This window comes from Macaca thibetana, chromosome 7 (assembly GCF_024542745.1).
Source record: "Macaca thibetana thibetana isolate TM-01 chromosome 7, ASM2454274v1, whole genome shotgun sequence".
Classification (NCBI taxonomy): Eukaryota; Metazoa; Chordata; class Mammalia; order Primates; family Cercopithecidae; genus Macaca; species Macaca thibetana.
This window is the reverse complement of record NC_065584.1, coordinates 163,086,650-163,108,130: the sequence shown is the minus strand read 5'-3', so window position 1 is coordinate 163,108,130 and position 21,481 is coordinate 163,086,650. Positions and strand designations below refer to the sequence as shown.

The 21,481-nt window shown below is 49.5% G+C and overlaps 2 protein-coding genes across 3 annotated transcripts in view; one reads left to right on the top strand and one right to left on the bottom strand.

Annotated features, from left to right (window-relative positions):
• The window catches only part of CRABP1 (cellular retinoic acid binding protein 1), a 658,055-nt gene that overhangs the window by 130,094 nt on the left and 506,480 nt on the right, over nucleotides 1–21,481 (bottom strand). The gene's annotated exons all lie outside the window — the stretch shown is intronic.
• Nucleotides 1–21,481, top strand: part of ACSBG1 (acyl-CoA synthetase bubblegum family member 1) — a 64,958-nt gene that overhangs the window by 10,396 nt on the left and 33,081 nt on the right. The window contains exon 2 of the mRNA XM_050799956.1: nucleotides 16,244–16,344. Within this exon, the coding sequence (XP_050655913.1) occupies nucleotides 16,244–16,344 (101 nt within the window). The remainder of the gene's footprint in view (nucleotides 1–16,243; nucleotides 16,345–21,481) is intronic.

The window sequence follows — 21,481 nt, the reverse complement described above, 5'->3', positions numbered from 1 at the left end:
TGCATCTTTTAGGATCTCCAAATGTAATGTTGAGTAGAGACAGTAAGAGTGGAGATTCTTCTTTTATTCCCAATATATTTAGCATTTACAGTGATCACCATTCCTTTCTGTAGATTCATGTTTCCATCAGGGCCAAGTCCCTTCAGCCTGAATACATTTCTTTTTTTTTCTTTAAAAAAAAAAAAAAAAAGGAGCAACTTAACTGAGTGGTTCTGGCTCAGGTCTCTCATGATGTTTCAGTCCAGGTGTCAGCCAGGGTAACAGCCATCTGGAGTAGTAAGACCTGCTTTCAATCTCACTCATGAAGTTGTTGACAAACCTGTTTCTCACCGGATGTGTGAGTTTCCCACTGCACTATAACAATTACCACAAACTTGGTGGCTTAAGACAACAGATATTTATTCTTTCCCAGTTCTGGAAGACAGAAGTTCAAAATTGGTTTCAGTGGGCTAAAGTCAAGGTGTCAGGAGGACTGCTTTTCCTCCAGAGGCTCTACGGCAGAATCTGCTCCCTGCCTCTTCCAGCTCCTGGAGCTCCAGCATTCCACTCTTGTCTTGTAGTTGCATCACTCCCATCTCTGCCTCTGTGGTCACATTGTTTCTCTTCTGTGCATGTCAAATCTCTCTCTGCTCCCACTTGCAAGAATACATGTGATTGAATTTAGAGCCCAACTGGATAATACGAGGTAATCTTTCGGTCTCAAGATCCTTCATTTAATTACATCTTCAAATCTCTTCCAAGTTTTTGCCATTTAAGTTAATTTTAACAGCTTTCAACTTGCTGGGTCACATGGTAACACTATGTGGATAACTTTTGAGGGACATTTTCAATTTACCACACTGGCTGTTAGCCAGAGACCTTAGTTCTTTACCAATGGGCCTCTCTATAAGCTCTTTGAGTGTCTGTGACATGGCAGCTGGTGGCTGAGGCTAGGGACAGGTCAAAGTCTTCTTTATCACATCTGGTGCCTGAAATAGGAAGACTCATTAAACTAGGATTTGGAATAGCTGGGCCCTTCAGTGTCTCTATTTTTTTTTTTTAATTTATTTTAATTTTTGGTTCTGTGGTACATGCGCAGATGTGCAGGTTTGTTACATAGGTAAATGTGTGCCGTGGTGGTTTGCTGTACCTATCAAACCAATACTTAAAACCTAGGTATTAAGCCCAGCATGCATTAGCTATTTTTCCTGATGTTGTTTCACCCCCCACCCCACCCCCTAATAGGCCCCAGTGCATGTTGTTCCCCTCCCTACGTCCATGTGCTCTCATTGTCCAGCGCCTCTATTTCTGTGTGGTTTCTTCACATGCTTGTTCATGTAGCATCACTCCAACATCACTCCAACATCACTTGTTCAAGGTAGCCAGACTTCTGATATGGTAGGTCAGGGATCCAAAAAGCATGTGCCCTGAGAGAGTCAGGTGGCAACTGCATTGCTTTTTATGACTTAGCCTTAGAAGTCATATAGGTTACTTCCCGTACATTGTGTTAGTTAGAAGCCAGTGATAAGGCCAGCCCAGATTCTAAGAGAGGGAAATGAGATTCTACCTATTGTTGGGACAAGTGTTAAATAATTTGCAGGTAAGATTTCAAGCAACCTCAGCAGTTTCCTGGTGACAAATCCTCCTATCTTCTATTTAAATAAAAATGTCATTTTTTCACCTTATTTTTTGAGGATATATTTACTGGAAAAGAATTCTGGTTTGATCATTTACTTATTTTAGCACTTTAAAATACTGTTACAATATCTTTTGGTCTTCATTGTTTCTTATGAAAAGTCAGTTATCATTTCTATCAGTTTCCTTTTATGTAATGTGTCCTCCCCACTCCATCCCACCTCACCTCTGCTTTGGTTGCTTTTAAAATATTATCTTTTTTAGATTATTATTTTGAGACAGGATCTCGCTGGGTCACCCAGGCTAGAGTGCAGTGGCATAAACCTGGCTCACTGCCTGGGCTCAAGTGATCTTCCTGCCTCAGCCTCCCAAGTAACTGTGACCACAGGCACCTGCCACAATGTCTGGCTAATTTTTTTTATGATTTGTAGAGACAAGGTTTCACTATGTTTCCCAGACTGGTCTTGAACTCCTGCCCTCAAGTGATTCTCCCACTTCAGCTTCCCAAAGTGTTGGAATTACAGGCGTGAGCCACCACATCCAGCCTAACAACCAATTTTAGAATATTTTCATTATCTTAAAAAAGGAACCCTATACCCATTAGTAGTTACTTCCTGTTTCTCCTCAATCCCCCCAGCTCTAAGAAACCACAAACCTACTACAGCTTGTCTCTATAGATTCACTTTTAAGACATTTCATTTAAGTGGACTAATATAATATATGATCTACTGTGACTGACTTCTTTCTCTTAACATAATGTTTTCAAGATTCATCCATGTCGTAGCGTTTATCAGTACTTCATTCTTTGTATGACCAAATAATATTCTATTATGTGGACATACCACATTTTGTTTACCCGTTCCTCAATTGATGGACATTTGGGTTGTGTGGGTGGAAAAGAAAGAGATATCAGATTGTTACTGTGTCTATGTAGAAAAGGTAGACATAAGAAACTCCATTTTGCCCTGTGCTCACAGAAACATGTGCTGTATTGAATCAAGGTTTAAGGGATTTAAGGCTGTGCAGGATGTGACTTGTTAACAATATGTTTGCAGACAGTATGCTTGGCAAAAGTCATCGCCATTCTCCATTCTTTATTAACCAGGGACACGATGCTCTGTGGAAAACTGCAGGCACCTCTGCCCAAGAAAGCCTGGGTATTGTCCAGGGTTTCCCCCCATTGAGACAGCCTGAGATATGGCCTCGTGGGAACGGAAAGACCTAACCATCCCCCAGCCCGACACACGTAAAGGGTCTGTGCTGAGGAGATAGTAGAGGAGGAAGACCTCTTGCAGTTGAGATAAGAGGAAGGCCTCTGTTTCCCGCACATCCCTGGGAACGGAATGTCTCGTGTAAAGTCGACTGTTCCTTCTATTCTGAGATAGGAGAAAACCGCCGAGTGGCTGGAGGAGAGATATGCTGGCAGCAATACTGCTCTGTTACTCTTTGGTACACTGAGATGTTTGGGTAAAGAGAAACATAAATCTAGCCTAAGTGCACATCTGGGCACAGTACCTTCCCTCGAACTTATTTATGACTATTTATGACGCAGATTCTGTTACTCACATGTTTTCCTGCTGATCTTCTCCCCACTATCACCCTGTTCACCCCATTCTGCCGCACTCCCCTTGCCTAGATAGTGAAAATAGTAATCAATAAATACGGAGGGAACTCAGAGACCGGTGCTGGTGCAGGTCCTTGCATGCTGAGTGTACGGGTCCCCTGGGCCCACTGTTCTTTCTCTTTGTCTCTGTGTCTTATTTCTTTTCTCAGTCTCTTATCCCTCCTGAGGAGAAATACTCACAGGTGTGGAGGGGCAAGCCCCCTTCAGGGTTGTTTTAATGTTTAGGCTATTATGAAAAGTGCTGCTGTGAACATTTATGTACAAGTTTTTTGGGTTTTGTTTTTTTGAGGTGGAGTCTCACTCTGTGGCCCAGGCTGTAGAGTGCAGTGGCGCGATCTCAGCTTACCGCAAGCTCCGCCTCCCGGGTTCACGCCATTCTCCTGCTTCAGCCTCCCCAGTAGCTGGGACTACAGGCGCCCGCCACCATGCCCCGCTAATTTTTTGTATTTTTAGTAGAGACGGGGTTTCACCGTGTTAGTCAGGATGGTCTCGATCTCCCGACTTTGTGATCCACCCGTCTCGGCCTCCCAAAGTGCTGGGATTACAGGTGTGAGCCACCGCACTGGGCTATGTACAAGTTTTTGTGTGAACATCTGTTTTCATTTCTCTTGGGTATATACAAAGGAGTGGAATTGCTGGATCATATGGTAACTCTATGCGTAACCTTTCGAGGAACTGCCAGATGGTATTCTAAAGTATCTGCATTCCCACCAGCAGTATAGGAGGGTTCTAATTTCTCCACATTCTTGCCAACACTGTTATTATCTTCTTATTCATAGCCATCCTACCAGGTATGAAGTGCTATCTAACTGTGATTTTGATTTGCATTTCGTGGTGGCTGATGATGTCAGGCATCTTTTAATGTGCTTGTTGTACATTTGCATATCTTCTTTGGAGAAATGTCTATTCAAATCCTTTGCTCAGTTTTAATTGGATTATTTGTCTTCTTATTGATTTGTATGAGTTCTTTATATATTCTAGATATAATTTCCTTATCACATGTATGATTTGCAAATGTTTTCTCCCATTCTGTGGGTTAACTTTTCACTTTCTTGGTGATGTCCTTTGAAGCACATCAGGTTTTAATTTTGATGAAGTCTAATTATTTGTTTTGTTTGTGTGCTTTTTCACCTTATCTAAAAAAGCTCGCCTAACACAAGGTCACAAAGATTTATTAATATTTTCTTTTAATATTTTTACAGTTCTAGCATTTACATTTACATCTTTGCTACATCTAAGGTAATTTTGTCTGTGGTATGAGGAAAGAATCGAACTTTATTTATTTATTTTTGGCATGTGTCCCAGCATTATTTGTTGAAAAGACAATTTTTTCCTATTGGATTGTCTTGGTAGCCTTCTTGAAAATCTGTTCACTGTAAATGTGAATTGATTTCTGAATTCTTAATTCTATTTAATTCACCTATATGTCTGTCCTTATGCCAGTACCTTATTGTCTTAATTACTGTAAGTTTTAAACACGTTTTCAAATCAGGAAGTGCAAATCCTTCAACTTTGTTCTTTTTCAAGAATGTTTTGACTATTTTAGGTCTCTTGAATCTTTTGTTTGTTTTTTGAGACACAGTCTCACTCTGTTACCCAGATTCTGGAGTGCAGTGGCGTGATCTCAGCTCACTGCATGCTCCACCTTCCGGGTTCACGCCATTCTCCTGCCTCAACCTTCTGAGTAGCTGGGACTACAGGCCCCCGCCACCACGCCCAGCTAATTTTTTGTATTTTTAGTAGAGACAGAGTTTCACCGTGTTAGCCAGGAATGGTCTCGATCTCCTGACCTTGTGATCCACCTGCCTTAGCTTCTCAAAGTGCTGGGATTACAGGCATCAGCCATGGCGCCCAGCCAGGTCTCTTGAATTTTTATACAAATTTTAGGACTAGCTTGTCAATTTCTGCAAAGAAGCCAGCTAGGATTTTGATAAGAATTGTGTTGACCTGTGGATAAATTTGGAGAGCATTACCGTCTTAACAATATTAAGTCTCTTGATCATGAGACATCTTTCCATTTATTTAGGTCTTCCTTAATTTCATTCAACAATGTTTTGTGCTGTTCAAGTTAAAAACAGTTTTTTCTCTCTACCTTTTGGATTGAATAATTTCTACTATTTTGTCTTCAAGTTCACTTTTTTTTTTTTTTTTTTTTGAGACAAAGCCTTACTCTGTCACCCAGGCTGGAATGTAGTGGCACAATCTCGGCTCACTGCAACCTCCCCTCCCAGGTTCAAGCGATTCTCCTTCCTCAGCCTCCCAAGTAGCTGGGATCACAGGTACACACCACCATGCACAATAACCAAGTAAAAATACACGCACAATAACCAAGTATCTTAGCCACTCTGCTAAGCAATTCCAGTCAATTGCTTCCTAGGAAATCCTGTGTTGCTGAGCTGTATGGAGAGGTGCCAAGGACCTCATAGAGCTTCACCTAAATTTAGGCAGTGCATATGGTAGTGGTTAAGAAGATGCTGCTCAGTGCAGTGGCTCATGCCTGTAATCCCAGCACTTTGGGAGGCCGAGATGGGCAGATCACCTGAGGTCAGGAGTTCGAGACCAGCCTGGCCAACGTGGTGAAACCCCACCTCTACTAAAAATACAAAAATTAGCCAGTCATGATGGTGGGCACCTGTGATCCCAGCTATTTGGGAGGCTGAGGCAGGAGAATTGCTTAAACCTGGGAGGCAGAGGTTGCAGTGAGCCGAGATCGCGCCACTGCACTCCAGCCTAGGCAACAGAGCGATACTCCATCTCAAAAAAAAAAAAAAAAGGAGATGCAATCTGAAGTTAGATTGCCTCGATTTGAAACTCAACCATCCCCATTACTAACTGTATAACCTTTAGCAAGTTACTTCATATCTCTATGCTTCCATTTCCCCATAAAATAGGGATTATAATTCAGCACCCACTTGATAGAGATAATCAAATGAATTAATTTGTGTAAAGCAATTGGAACAGTGCCTGGCACATACTAAGTGCCCATCAAATGTTAGTTCTCACTTTTTAAAAAGTGAAATAATATTCCCCTAAAAGGCCAGGCTCCTTCTGCTCTGTGTCCCCACTGCCTGACCCCTTTGCCTGCCATGTTCAGAGCTGTCTCTTACTTATACAGGCTGTGGATGTGTTTCTTTATCTTCCTCTTTAAACCCTGGGCTCCTCCATGGCAGGGAGCAAGTCTGTGAGCCAGAACTAGCCCACTGCAGAGCACAATGTCCCCACTGGTGGAAGCCTCACCCCAGCTTCACCCCTACCCTCACCCCCACCCCCATAAAGTTCCTCTGGAGTCTGAGGAATAGGCAGGGTTCTTTCTTCTTCTCATCTACCTGGAAGAAAGGTAGAGAATCACCTATCATGAGAGCTGGGACTTATAGGCCGTCCCATCCACCCTTCCCCCATTTTACAGATGGGTTAAGTAAGGCCCTCCTAGGAGAGGAGTACCTAAAGTCACACTTGTGGTACTTCAAATAAAAATGACAAGCAATGGGGAGATGGTAATTTTCTAGTAGCCTTTGCTTTGGGCTGGAATTATGTCAGCTTTGAGCATCACACTGCCCTTCTTGTGGTGACCAAAACCACCAACTGGCCATTCTCTGTGTCTGTCATCAATACAACATATGAAAACACCTGGATTATGATTTAATATATGCACATTGTTTATATAAAACATTTTCCAAAAGGGTCTGATGGATGAATGGTTGGATGCAGGGGTTTAGAGGACCCTGAAGTGCCTCACTCTCTATACCTCTCCATTCTTTGTCCCTATCCTGCTCCACCCCAGTCACCCAATAGGCCTGAGACTATTGGGTATGGCTGGCTTATTAGGAGCATAAACTCTGGAACCCACTTGCCCAAGTTTATATTCTGACTCTGCTAACCAAAGGACCTTGGCAATTTCCATAATTTTTCTGTATCTCAGTTTCCTCATCTGTAAATCGAGGGTGGTGATAGTACCTCATTGGGCTGTTACAAAGATTGCATGTGTAAGCTGCATGAAACATTGCCTGACACGCAGTGCTGGGTATGTGTTAGCTACTAGCTAGTACTGTGATTATTCCTGTCTGGTTTTCTTCTGCCCCCTTGGGCCTGGGAGCCTGGCAATACCCAACTTTGCAGCCTTGTCCCTACCTGATGCAGCAGGATTCCGGCCTAGAGCCCTAGATGACCAGTCACAGATAGAAAATGACAAGGCCCTTTATCTGTGACATCTGACGAAACAGAGTCCTGGAAAGAACCAGGGACTTGCCCAAGGTCACAAAACTGAAACAGAGCCTGGGCTAGAAGCCAGATGTTCTGATGTTCTGGTGCCCAGAGAACTTTGTCTTGGGTACAGCCAGGCTGCTTACCAACTCCTTTAGGGCTCTGGAGTGGAACTTGATGTCTGACACATTTATTTGTATACAGCAGGCTGTGGGATTTGGCATGACAGAGTTGGACACTATGAGCACTGCCAACTGGGTAAGAAGTGAGCTGGCTGGGCTGCCCCACCCACCCAGGCAGGAGCCAAGGTGGAGCTGAGATGAGCCTTGGGGACTGAGGCCTCTCAGCAAACACACTTCCACTGGGGTCTTGGGCTGGGGGCTTCAGTCAGTCAAGGGCTCCAGGGTACCTGCTCCAAATATGTTCTTTCTGGTGGATTCAAGGGGATATATCTTAAACCACCCCTGCCCTCAACCTTTCTGAAAGATTATACGTCCCTAGCAGATCTCTGCTCACCCAAAACCCCACCCATGTGAGCTGGAAAACCAAGACTGGGGATGGTCTACAGCCCACGTCTATCACCTTGGCCTTGACTCCTCTCCTCCGCACTAGCCTCCCACACTGTCTCCCATGAAATAATCAGACCTTTACTCCTTGCTAGCTTTCTTCCTTTAACATCATTATACCCCCTCCCCAAGCCTGGGCCCAGCAACCCTGCAAAGAATGCATTTTTGTTAATCGATCCCATCATCTCTAAATCTTTGAAGCAGGGACCATTTCCATTTTTGTCACTTTACCCCTTCGTCCCATGCAACATCTGGCACAGAAGAGGTGCTAAATCAATGCTCATAGAAGGAGGGAGGATCCTCAGGGAACTGTCAGTCACTGGGGCAGGGAGAAATCAATTCCAACTTTGGGAATAAGGGCTTATTAATATTTTTATTTCATGACAGGCCATTATGTTTTTTAAAAAAACAATATCCAGTTTCTAAATGCTAAGTGCCTTGGGAGGAGATCAGCCAGGGCAGCTCCAGGAAGAAGCATGAGGGCTGAGGTCCCTCCCAGAGGAGGTGAGGTCTGAAGAGTGTCATAGGCGGCTCTACCACAGCAGGTCAGCTACTGGGTTTTGTAAGGAGACGAAAAGAGTAGGTAACACATTTCCCAAGCCTTTCTAACCTTGGAATGAGCCATGTGCTGGCGTAATAACTGTTGAGGTTTCCTTCCTTTTTTTTCTTTCTTTTCTTTATTTCTTTCTTTCTGTCTTTCTTTCAAGTTTCGCTCTTTTCGCCCAGGCTGGAGTGCAATGGCACAATCTCGGCTCACTGGAACCTCTGCCTCCCAGGTTCAAGCAATTTTCCTGCCTCAGCCTCCCAAGTAGCAGGGATTACAGGCATGCACCACCACGCCCAGCTAATTTTGTATTTTTAGTAAAGACAGGGTTTCACCATGTTGGCCAGGCTGGTCTCAAACTCTTGACCTCAGGTGATCTGCCCGCCTCGGCCTCCCAAAATGCTGGGATTACAAGCATGAGCCACCAAGCCCGGCCACTGTTGAGATTTTCAAACCTCATCAATTTGGACACTGTGATTCCAGAGCTAGCCTTGAAGGACATTTGAGGACATTTCTGTTGTCATTCTCTACCAACGTCAAGTATCAGTGACAACTCCATTCATTAACATCATGGCTCAGCCCTCACCAGAAGAGAGGGAGGGGGAGAAGAGAAACAAGTTCATCTTTAACTCTTCAGGACAAAGGAGAGGTCTGAATTCCTTCCTGGGATTCAGTAGGATTGGGGTTGTTAGTATAGCATGGGCTTCCAAAGTCCCATGAGAACATAAAACAGCAAGAGAGCATTGGGGGTACAAAGTGCCTTGATGGGGGTCTATGGGAGGGCTCCCAGCAGCTTCTCAAAAGGGTTCCTAATGCATCAGAGGCTCAGGACCAGTACTTGAGTCAAACTGTCAGGGTGTCTTGAAGTGGCAACAGGCAAGAATTGCTGAGATGGAATTGAAATTTGGTGAAGGGTGGAATTCTCTTGAAGTTAGAGTGCTGGCATTGACCTACCAGTTTAGGGTAGCAATATGACAGTCATTTGCCATCTGACAGGTGGAGGACCTTGAACAACCCCTGTCCCAATTGCTGCCTCTGTGCCCTGCCCCTTGGCCTTAAAATTAGGGCTGAGGCTGGGTGTGGTGACTCACGCCTGTAATCCCAGAACTTTGGGAGGCCGAGGTGGGCAGATCTCTTGAGGTCAGGAGTTCCAGACCAGCCTAGCCAACATGGCCAAAATCCCATCTCTACTAAAAATACAAAAATTAGCCAAGTGTGGTGGTGCACACCTGTAATCCCAGCTACTCAGGAGGCTGAGGCAGGAGAATCATTTAAAACTGGGAGACGGAGTCTGAAAGAAGCCGAGATTGGGTCACTGCACTCCAGCCTAGGCAACCGAGTGAGACTTTGTCTCAAATAATAATAATAATAATAATAATTAGGGCTTAAAATTTCCCCCTAACACTGACTAGGGCTGCCTCCATTTGTTCACCTCACCTAACCCCCACTCATGCCAGAGGCAGTTTGGAGTTTGGGAGTTGTAGCTTGCAGGTAATAATTAAAGATGAGGGAGTATGTGAGCTCTGTAGGGGGCTGAGAGGTGGGCAGATCACAAGGGACAGCCCCCAGGAAACTCCAGGAAGCAGGAAGGTGCTAGTGGGGGCTGGCTGCTGCCACAGACTGGCTAGTCCCTGTAGTGAAGGACGAGGTAGAGGGTGAAGGGGGTATTAGAAGGCACAGGGCAAGATGCAGGGATATTTGTAACCATGGAATAGGGGCTCTCCAGAGGGAATGGGGGGAGCTGGGGTGGTTAGCTGAGTTTTATGACATGCACATACTGGGTAAACCTTGTGTACATAGCATCTTGGCTTCAGAGCTGGCCATGGAGACCCCTGTTCACAATGCTGGCTCTGCCTTTTGCTGCCTGGGCAACACTGAGCAAGTTTAGTGTTCTATCATCTCTTTTGGAAAATGTGACTATTAATAAAACCTACATTGCAGGACCATGGAGAGAATGGGAGAAGCCAACCCAAGGCACTCAGCATAGTACATGTGCTTAGTAAAGAAAAGTAAAGAACCAAACCAAACAAAAAGACGCACTTCTCACCCAACCCTGGGGGACCCAGTGGCAGGAGCCATGTCTCCCAAGGCTCTGCCAAGGATGACTGCCAAAAAACTGTGTCTCTTGCCTGCAATGGCAGGTCCTTGTCCTGCCTCCTGCCCTTCTTATGTAAGAGCCACACAGGTGGGCAGCTGGGTCCCTTGCCATGTAGGTCAGAGGTATCTGGGGCCACACCTCGACTGCAGCCCTAAGGCAGGCTGGGGCGGGTCCCCACTCATGCCCAACCCCACTGCCTCATCACCCGGAACCTAGGGCACCCACAGCCTCTGGCTCCCATACTCAGCATGCTTTAGCTGAGGGAGCAGAAGGGATGCTGAGCCCTGTGCCTGCCAGGTGCAAGAAGGAGGAAGGTGAGCACCCTGGGGCAGCCAGACCCCCAGGCACACCCTCTACCGTGAGTCCTCTATGGGGGTCCTCAGGCTGGGAATTGGGAATTGGGAGAAAGCTGCCAGAGGCCCGATCTTTGAGGTGAGGCAGTCCATGCAGACTAAAGAGAAGCAGGGGACGCGGAGTCCGCCACACAGGGTGATGGGGAAGCCAGCGTGAATCGCCATTGCAGACTATATTGTTGCTATTGGGAGCACCAGGCTGTTCACAGGCCTGTGTGACTAGCACTATGGGGTTTGGAGGAGGCGTTGTTCTGGGGTTGTTAGGATATGGGGAACTAGTTAGGCAACACCTTCCATGGAGAACATTCTCCAGCCATTGGGGAGTCAGTTCTGCTTTGCCCACCGAGCAGAGAGAGGTGAGAACTACCAGAAGTGACAGGAAGGCTGGTGAATGGTAGCCAGAAGTCTCTGCAAAGCAGGAGTCCTGGAGATTTTAGCTATTTGTTAATTAGTTGGCCATGGGGAATGGAGACCACATCCCCAAGGCAGCCACCTGCTACAAGGTTTTCTCCTTTGAATCTGAAGGTGTGGGCTTACGAGGCCAGGCTGTAAATTACAGCCAGGTGTCCCACCCCAGGAGCAGATGAGTCATGGCCAGGAAAGAGGGCAGCTGTCCCCTCGCCTAGCCAGGCTGCCAGCAGTGACTCACGCTGTATCTCTGTTGCAGGGCGGTCCGGTGGAGCTGGGCCTCTCTGGGGCTGCTGTGGCTCTCCCGGGGGGACTCCGTGACACGTTCTCTGAGGTTCTGGCTCTCTCCTGGGCGAGCTCACAGATTGCAGCCACCCCCCAGGCACCATGCCAGAGGTGTTCCTGCTCAGGTCTGCCAGCTCCATTATGAGGACCGTGTAAGGAACAAGGAGCCCACCTTCCCCCGCCTCCCGGCCCCCAGCCAGTCTCCCAGCGAAAGTAGTTGGCACGGAACCTGGACCCCCAGACTTGGGTTTAGGGTTTTTTCATTCTGTCGGTCACCCTCTCAATCTTGCCAAGTTATCTTTTTCTTCTTGTGCCCCCAAAGGTCCATGAAAGCTCGTGAGTAATAATGATGAGAGCTGACTACGTACTAAGCACTTCTTATATATCACCTTCTTGCAATAGCCACAGGATATGGGCAGAAAACCGAGGGCCAGAGAGGATCCGTGACTCGGCCACACAGCTAGTAAAGTGAGTTGTGCCCGAGTAGGCAGACAGACTGGTGAACTTTGATGCTATCCTGTTTCAAGAAAGCATTCATTGAGCACCTACTTCATACACAACAGTGGCCTGGCTGCTAAAGGCTGAGCGAGAAGAAAGGGCAACAGAAATAAATAGGAAACGGATCCTCATCCATGAAGTGTTCACATGGGAAATGAGGGCCCTCCTCAATTTATGTGTCTCACACATAGCGACAACTTGAGAAGGTTTAGGTCCAACCAATATGTGCTGAGCTCCAACAGTGAGTACTCATGGCCAGAGGACAGAGCTGAATCAGAAGTGGCCCCAGCTCTCAAGCCATGTGTGACCGTCGAAACCCAAACCTGAGTGTCCAAGGTCCATAGGGGTGAGAGGGTGTTGGGGAAATCTCGGAGGGCTTCCTGGAAGAGGAGCTGAAGGAGGCTTGGGAGGCTCTGTGTGCAAATGGTTCCCATCAGCTCCTCTGGCAAGGTAGGAGTAAGGAGACACCAATCCACCAAGAGATGGTTAAGAGAAAGGCACAGTGCAGACGCTCCCAGGTTCTTCTGCCCCCCACACACATCTTACATCATATTTGCTCAAACACGCCCTTTGTTTTCTTGTTCCCATGCTGCTGGGTAGGTGCTCATAAAGTGTTTTTGTTTTCTGTGAAAGAAAGGAGAGCAAGGCAATGAGCTTAAAGTGTGCTTATGTGAGCTGAGGTCAGAGAATGAATCCTTGTTCTCATCCGGGTGAAAGAGGGCCACCCTTGTGGGCTCTTCTTCCTCTTGGAGATTCAAAATGCAAACAGAAGCCAGTCAGCCTCCTCAGGCCATTCTCCCACCATTATTGTCATTCAATCATGTTAGGTGACTTTTGCCAACCTCTGGAGTACTGCCTTCCAGAAGGAGCATAATTTTCCAGAATGACAGGAATAATATGTTAATCACCTTCAGCATGCTTATGATGATCATGATGACAGTAATATCAACTCACCTGTAGAATCATTTATGGCCACCTGTCATTCCTAGAATAGCAGCAAGAATTAGGAGTAGGGCCCAAAATGTTTTTGAGGAGTCAAGATAGAGTAGGGGCAGATCCCCAAACCTCAGCTTCTTTTCTTCAAGGAAAACGTGATAGGTTCCATTGTGGAACATGTCCCCCGATATAACCTACAGTTCTAATGAGCTTGGCTGTTTTCTATTCTGCTACAAAAAGAAATGGCAATGTAGGAGTGAGATGAATTGCTAGAAGCCAGCATACTGAAAGTAGCAAGAAGTGACTGCTAGTCACAGAGGAGAGGATGAAAAACTAAAAAATGGCCGAGCATGGTGGCTCGCGCCTGTAATCCCAGTATTTTAGGAAGCCAAGGCGGGAGGATTGCTTGAGCCCAGGAGTTGGAGACCAGCCTTGGCAACATAACAAGACCCTGTCTCTACAAAAAATACAAAAATTAGCCAGGTTTGGTGGTGCGGGCCTGTAGTCCCAGCTACTCAGGAAACTGAGATGAGAGGACTGCTTGAGCCTAGGAGTTTGAGGTTGCAGTGAGTGGTGACTGTGCCCCTGCACTCCAGCCTGGGCAACAGAGCAAGACCCTGTCTGCAAAATATAAATAAATACATATATACAAAACAAAAACTGAAAGACGACCATTACCAACAACAACGAGGGTGAGACAGCAGTCACAATGAGGAGAGGCGGATGGCCTGAGCAGTTTCACTTGTTTCTGTGTGGCAGGTCAGGTCAGGAAAGCCTGTTACTGGTTATAACACTGAGTGAGCAGGAAGTTACTGGAGGTTTAGCATATTCTATTGTGGATGACATCTCCTCAAAGGGACTACCTCTCAAGGCCCCCATTAAGGAAAAGATCAGGCTTAATTCATTTGGAAAATTAGGTTTTGACATTCTCTTAATCATGTGCCCCAAATTCTGTAAGCATAGGGCATAGAGAGTTGAATCAGTGCCTTGGACCAGCCACAGGGATAAGCAAGATGTTCTTGTTAAACTGATACGGGCAGAGGGCCAGGGTCCACCCTCTCATTGACCATGGCTGCTGGACAAGATCAGTGTCTGAGCAACAAGAAATTTGACACTGCACTGGGTGCTGGCCCTCCAGGAAAAGGCACCCACTCACAGCAAGAAGGTGCTGCCAACAGCCTCAACCTCCCTATAAACAGAAGGTTCTAATCACAATAAGTCCGCTTAACCCTTGACTTCCTTCGGTGGCTGTCTTTTCATTTAGTCTTTGTGTAGCTATTTTAAAACCAGAACCAGTTTACACTAATTTTCTGTGGGGAGAGAAGTGCTGCTCATACCTTTTGATTAGGAGGATTTAAAAACAGGTTTGTTTGTGAGGAAGCAGTTCAGATGGTGGGACATTACAGCCAAGGACAGCCTCCTGCCTGGCTGATGTGGAGGTGGCTGCCCAGCTGGTGATCTCAGAGGCTAATTAGAGCTGCTAACTCTAACCTGGGGTGCTATCCACCGTCTTCTGAGGACACAGGCCGAGATGGGGCAGGGACATCAACCAAGTTCACAGTCTTCCCCAGATGATCACAGTGTGGGCCCCTGAGCCTAGCAGTGTACGTGTCCCTCGTTTGCCTGAACCCAGAGCTCAGGGGCCGTTTGGTAACATTGCAGCCCAAAGTGGAGGCAGCTTCTATCTGGCTATCCCAGAGAGCTGTAACCAAGGATCCAAAGTCAGGAGGACGAGTTCTGCAGCATTCAGGCGCCTCTGTCTGCCCGGCACAGGAGACCTCGCCCCAGAAGCACGCGTTGCCATCTCTTCAGTTTTTCCACAACCTCCCTGGAGCGGGTCGCCATAGCAATGGAAGGGCTGCTCCAGCCCTGTGGCCCAGGCCTTGCTCACAAATATCCCAAGAGCGGCGCCACCTCGGTTCCCCAATCATCCCCCTTCTCCCTATTGCCCTCCCTTCCTAACCTTCTGATATCTTTCACTTTAAAACCTATCTCAGGTTCTTAAACAGACTGCTGCCAGGTGGGCCTGGGTGTGTTCACAAACTTAGTTTTGTTCGGAACCTGCAGTGCCGACAAGGAGTAAGGCTGAATGTGAGAAGCAGGTAATTGGCCCAGCTTCCTGGGAACTGGGCAGGTACGGGGCTGGCCCCACCCTGACTGACAGACAGACAGGACTCCCTGGAGCCAGGGTCCTTCCCTCAGGGACACCATGACCAGCTGCACAGGTTGCATGCTGCACAACTCCAGTGGATTCTGTTTACATATTTGTTGACCGTGAAATATGTCTCTGGAGTTGTGTAATCTTGCTGCAGTCCTGAAGTGTGTACTGAAATCCATCTGCTCAGCCATGTAGGAGGTTGAGGTCTGCCCAGGTGAGCCCTGAGGAAAAATGATGCTGAAGGGCAGTCAGGCTGAAATGATAATGAAAGCCCGGAAACCCATGAAACTCGGGCTGGCCAGAAGGGTAGACCCTTTAGCCAGGGTCACTGAGCCTGGGAGGCAAAGGGGATCTGGGTCAGGGGTGAAGGTACAAATCCCTGGGCCTCAGGTCTCCCTGGACCTGTTCCTGTCTTCTCCATGGAAGAGGGGAGGCCCTCACTGGGGGCCGGAATAGGGACCCCTGAGAGCACTATGAGCACCTGCAGCCCCACTCAGATTTTTTGGCCATGGGTGGGGACTGGTGGGTCCAGGGAGTGACAGGTGGGGGCAGCCCCACCCCAAAAGTCTGCCCTCTCCAGGAGTGGTGTTCAGAATCCTCCAGCGCAGACCTCAGCCCCTTCCTCAACCAGCTGGGGGCGCTGAGACCCTGAGAGAGGCATAAACTTGCCCAGGGTCACACCAGGAAGTAGAGCACAGAAGGCCTTGAATTCCCTTTCTCCCGAACCCTCAGAGCCTACAGGGAAGCTGGGTGGGGGCAGGGTTAGCCCCTACAACCACTGGGGTCTTGTCCCCTGACCCACTGGGGTCTCCTCTGTGGATGGCCCCAGCATTTGTGGGAGACAGAGGTGCCAGTGTCCCCCTGGGTGTGCTGAGATGTGTGCCAGGCCAGAGTCCCTGAGCCCAGGCCAGTCCCCCACGTTCTAATGAATGTTTTTCCTGGTCCCCTCACCACCCCAGCTCACTGACTGACAGGCAGCCACTCTCCAAAGAGTCCCTGAACCATGCTCTCAAGCTCTCAGTGCCAGAGAAGGTGAATAATGCCCAGTGGGATGCTCCAGGTAAGCCAGCTGGGGGTTGCCGGGCGGGGCAGGGCGGGAAACTGCACTGTGCTGGGTATGTTGGAGGGGTGGGTGGTGTGGGGGACCACCACACAGAACCGTGGGAAGGGGCAGCTGGGGATCTTGCTGGTCTCCACGCTCCCAGGGACTCCACCAAGCCCCTTCCTTCATGGCCACCATCAGAGCCAGGCGTGATGGAAAGGAATGGGGGTGGGGAGTGGGGAGATTTCTTCTTCAAGAAAGTTGGGAAGAAGAGAGGCCAGAGATAGAGACGGGTAGGACATCATCTGGGGCCAGGCCTTGGGAACTTGGATCTCTAGCACAGGGTTGCTGAGGGACAGGAGAAAGCCCAGATAAGCAATGCCTTGGGATTTTTGGCCTGGTTAACTGGGGCAAGGGGCAGGCTTGAAACATTACATATTATTTTCTTGATCTTCACCATCAAATAATTGTGCTTTAAGGAAGGCAGAGTTATTTACTCTGACTCTGAAGAGTCATCAAAATGATAACAATAATACAGCTTTTGTGCACTTTTATTGGCTGCACAACAACATTGTGACAACAACAGAAATTTAAAAACAAAAAGAAAACAATAGGTACCCAGCACAGAGGGTCAGTGCCGCCGGGTCAGCTGCCCCTCTCCCAGGCCGAGTGTCTTGGGTGGCTTTGGCAGGGATCTGGCCTGAACTGTGGGGGTGGGTGTTTCCTCTCATGCCCCCCACCCTCGCCTCAGAGATAAAGGAGAAGGGACTGGGCCAAGAAGAGGATCAACTGGTTTCTGAGAATGGTTTGAAAGACACCGGGGAGAGGCCAGGAACAGGGCCAGCTGGGTCCAGGGAGCCTCCCACGCTCATCCTCCCAGGATTCCAAGGCATCTCGCTGACTTGCTGAGCCACGTGGAGCAGGTCCCACCAGCTCGCTTAGGCTCAGACACCCCAGACTTTATAATCCCTTCTCTGGGGTGCTCAAAGAGCAGGTGTTGGCACCAGGGGCCTGGGCCACAGAAAAACCCTGGAGCTCAGCAAGTCCTGAGCATGAGTGATGGCACTGGCATTCCTGCAATTCAAGGGGCAGGAAGAGAGCCAGCGTGGGGGAGGCTCCGTGTCCCTTGGAGCCCCAGAAAAGCATCTGGCATCCCCAGGGAGAAACACATAATCCCCAGCCCTGTGGGCCTCAATGCCTTCATCTGAATGGCTATCGTCTGACAGCCTTGCAGCAGCAGACACGCAGCATGGGCAGGTTTTAAACAAGCAGGGAGGGAGTCCCAGAGAGGGTGCCTTCAGACAGGGCTGGAGTAGAGGCATCTGAGCAGCCAGAAGCCAGATGGGGGGCAGGGAGAAGGCCCTGAGTTTAATGGCGAGGCAGGGCCTGGGTGGGCAACTGCAGGGGAGGCGACAAGGCCATCACGATCTAGTGTATCAGGAATTTGGGAAGCTGACAGGGACGGCCAAGGTAGACATGCCCCAGGATGCTCCATCCCGTGTGCTAGGCTGTGAGGGAGACTGAGATGGACAATCTTCTTTCCTGCCCTCAAAGAACCCCCAGTCTGAGGGCAGACAGGTCCTCTGTAAAGGGCAGGGACAGGCTGAGGAAGGAGGGCTGCTCTCTGGGAGCTGTGGGGCCAAAGTGGGCCTCCTGCATTAGAAGGACCTCCAGCTGTCCTCAGAACCGCAAGCTCCCTCTAGGCCTAGAGGTCTGGACTGAGTGCTCTGCCTTTGGGAGTTCAGCTTCCAGGGCTGGTGACAAGGAGAAAGGGGCGGTTTGGGAGGGGCTAAGAAGGAACCATGGTTGTCAGCAGGCACCCAGAGCGGAGGCCACCGAGGGATCCCAGGTGCTTCCCAGGGCAGTGCTGAGCAGGCATCATGGGCTCCCACAGACCTGGCTCGGGGGCCATGCTCTGCCCAGCACCCTCTCCTGCAGCCCTGGTGTCCTTGGGGGTGGAGGAGGAGCCTTTGCGCTAGAGTGTGGATGAGTTCCAGTTTCTCATGGATGGAGTGTCCACCGCGTGCCAGGCCTGGAGCGGAGCTTGGACTCTTTCTCATTGACTCCCCAGAAGCTTGGGAGCCCTGGGCGCTAGTCTCTGTGCAAGAAGGGGGATTGGGCACAGATTGGGAGGGGTCTTGGGCACAGATTGGGAGGGGTCTTGAAGCTGCCCTTTGACAAAGCACTTTTGATAAGATTGAGAAAAGGCAGCTATCCCTATCAAAGACTGTTGGGGAGGAGGGATTCGTGGGATTAGGAGAGCTGAAAGTCCTCCTTCCCCACACAGTTGTGCCCTGAATAAGAAGATCCAAGTCCTGTGCTAAGAGACTTTCTTGTATTCTTTCATTTTATCTTCATATCAGCAGCAGGGAAAGCATATGTATCATTCCCATTTGGTAGAGGAAATGGAGCTCAGAGAGGGTTAGTGATTTTCTCAGAGTCACACAACCGGTAAGAGGCGGAACTCTTAACTGGCCACACTGCCTCTTTGGGACCTAGATGGCATCACACAGTCTGGTCTTCCAGGTCTGGCCCTCCCAGGTCTGGCCAGCCCCTGCCTCCCTTCCATCTAACTGCAGCCCCTGGCAGCCCCTCTGGGGAGCTCTTGGAGTCTTGTACACAGGAATCAGGGTTCACTCTGGAGCCCTCGGAGGCTCCCAGATCTCTTTGAGCTCCCAAAAAGTTTGAAGTCCTGAGCTCTGGTCCCCAGGCTGAGCTCTGAGCTGCCCTGATGGCTGTACTCACAGGGAGCAGCTGCACAAAGTCCGGCCACAGAGACACTGGAATCTGACCTTCACACAAAGGCAGCCTTGTGCTGGGCCCTGGAGACACATTACTTTTTACTTGCTAGGCCTCTCTATATTAAGCATGAAGCCCAGCTGGAGAAGGGCAGCATCAAGACCAAAGAAAGGGAAGGGCACCCGGGGTGAGCAGTTGCTGGGGATGAAACTACTGGAGGTGCTGGCCAGGGCTGGCTCCCCACCCGCTTTCTCCCTAGGAAACTCCCACATGCACTAAGGAGATTTTGAGATTGGGAAGCTAGGTGCTCAGCCCCACTTGTCTCCAGTCCAGTGAAGCCCTTTGTGGGTCAAGGGATTTGCTGGGCCTCCCTCGGTTTGTCACTCCCACCCTTCTCAAACGTCGCAAGGGGTGGTGTTTCAGGCTGGAGCTATGAGCTAGGGAGCCGGAAAGAAGCCCGATACAACCCTTGTCCTCAAGAAGCTCACAGTTTGAGGCCGGGTAGCAGGAGGAGGCCATTGGGATAGTGGAAGGCAGAGGACCTACCTGTCCCGGCAGCCTCTGATGGGGGTGGGAGTGGGGGCCAGCAGGAAAGCTTTCCAAGGCTCAGAGGAAATGAATGCCGGTGATTCCTTCTCCGTGATATGGAAACAGGTAATCCTGGCCCTGCCAGCCGAAACGAGTGGAATCTCTGGGGGTCGTTAGAGAAACATTTTCCGCAGGGGTCAAGGCACCCACCCAGCCCCTACCTGGACAGCCTCAGACACTGCCTGGGTGTCCCCTCCTGGGACCCTGCCATGTGGAACAGGTCTGGGGCAGGTCAGCCCAGGGCTTCTGGCTGGGATGCCCGACTTCTTGCTCAGACCTGGCTTCTCTCCAGTGGATGGAAACCCAGCCTGAGGTCTCCTGCACGTCTCCTGAGCGTGCTCACCTTTACAGGGGCAGGTAAAGCCCATCTTGGGTCCCTTACCCTGGTGGTCCAGGCCTGGACAAGTGGAATCCTAGAGGCAGGATTAAAAAGCTAAAATAATGACCATGGAGGAGCGTATAGAGAATATCTTGTCCACCCCAATTGTAATTCAGATGGGGAAACTGAGGCCCAGGGAGACCAGGGGTCTGCCCAGGGTTACTCTGCTGTGGTGGCCAGAACTCAGAGCTCTTGAGTCCCCGTCGAGAAGGCTGGGAGTGGCAGCTGCAGGGACCCTCTCCCCTCGGGCACAGAGGAACTACCGAACAGCTGACAGACCCTTCTGTGATAGGTCTTGTCCTCATCTCTCTGCATGTCCTGGGGCCAGTGTGGCCTCTTCCTCTTCTGTATCCCCAAGAGTGTCTTGCACTGGGCTGGCCCTCAGCTCAGGGTCCCGTGTTGGAGAGAGGGCCCCTCCTGGGGCTGGTCTCTGCCTGGCCTTTGGAGGAAGGCCTTTGGGGTCGGTGCCCTGCAGGACCATTCTCGGAGAGAGATCTGTTCTAGGTCTGAGATCCACCTCTTCCTCAGGACCAGTTATTCCTCCATCTGCACAATAAGCTACTTTCCTGCAGCCTTTCCCACAGACCACAGAAAACAGCCCCAGCCTCCTGCTCTCTCCTGTTGCGTTGTTCTCCTTCCCGGCTAATTGAGTGACTGCCTTTGCTCTTTAGACGCCTTTATTCCAGAACCCCAGAGAACACAGCTCCCTGCCTGCCCAGTGGCCCCCAGCATAAAGGGTGGATGGATAAGATACAAGCCAGGGTCAGGCCAAGACAAGTGGCAGAGGGAGGAAGGGGGAGAGGGAGAGGGAGGTGGCAGAGAGTACCAGCCTTGCCTGGGAAAGCCCACCCCCGGCTCTCAGCTGACTTGGCACTTGGTGGGCGGGCAGTGTGCTGGTGGTGCTGCCTTGGCAGCAGGCTGTGAGCTTTCTGGGGTCTCCACTGTGCTCTGGATCTAGTCATTGGTTGCCTTTTGGAGTCAGCTGCTGCTGGGATCTGGATGCCTTGCTGGGCAACAGAGACCTTGATTGTGTCCTGGCCTCATTCTTGGCTGATAGTGCAGCAGTGATCTTAGTTTGGGACAGAGCTGATAGTTGCACCCCTGTTGATGGGGCACAAAGGGGAGATGAGGACTATGTTAAGGACTGGCAATCATCCTGATTTCCTAAGTCCCTCCTACCCACAGGAAACCACCTTCAGAGAGGCAGGCTGAGAGGTGCCACAGCAGACCTGGGCCCACTCATATCCCTCCCTCATGCTTGGTTCTGAGCTGCCCAGAATGTGGCAGAGTCAGGGGACTGGGGCACACTCTCCACCCCCGCACCATCCAGGGGAGAGTAGATTTTGGACTCCCAAGCTTCCATTCACTGAACAGCCTGCCAGCTACTGACATAAGGCAGCTGCCGGAACCAGCTGAGGCCTAGTCCCAACTCTGCCCCTAACTCTGCCA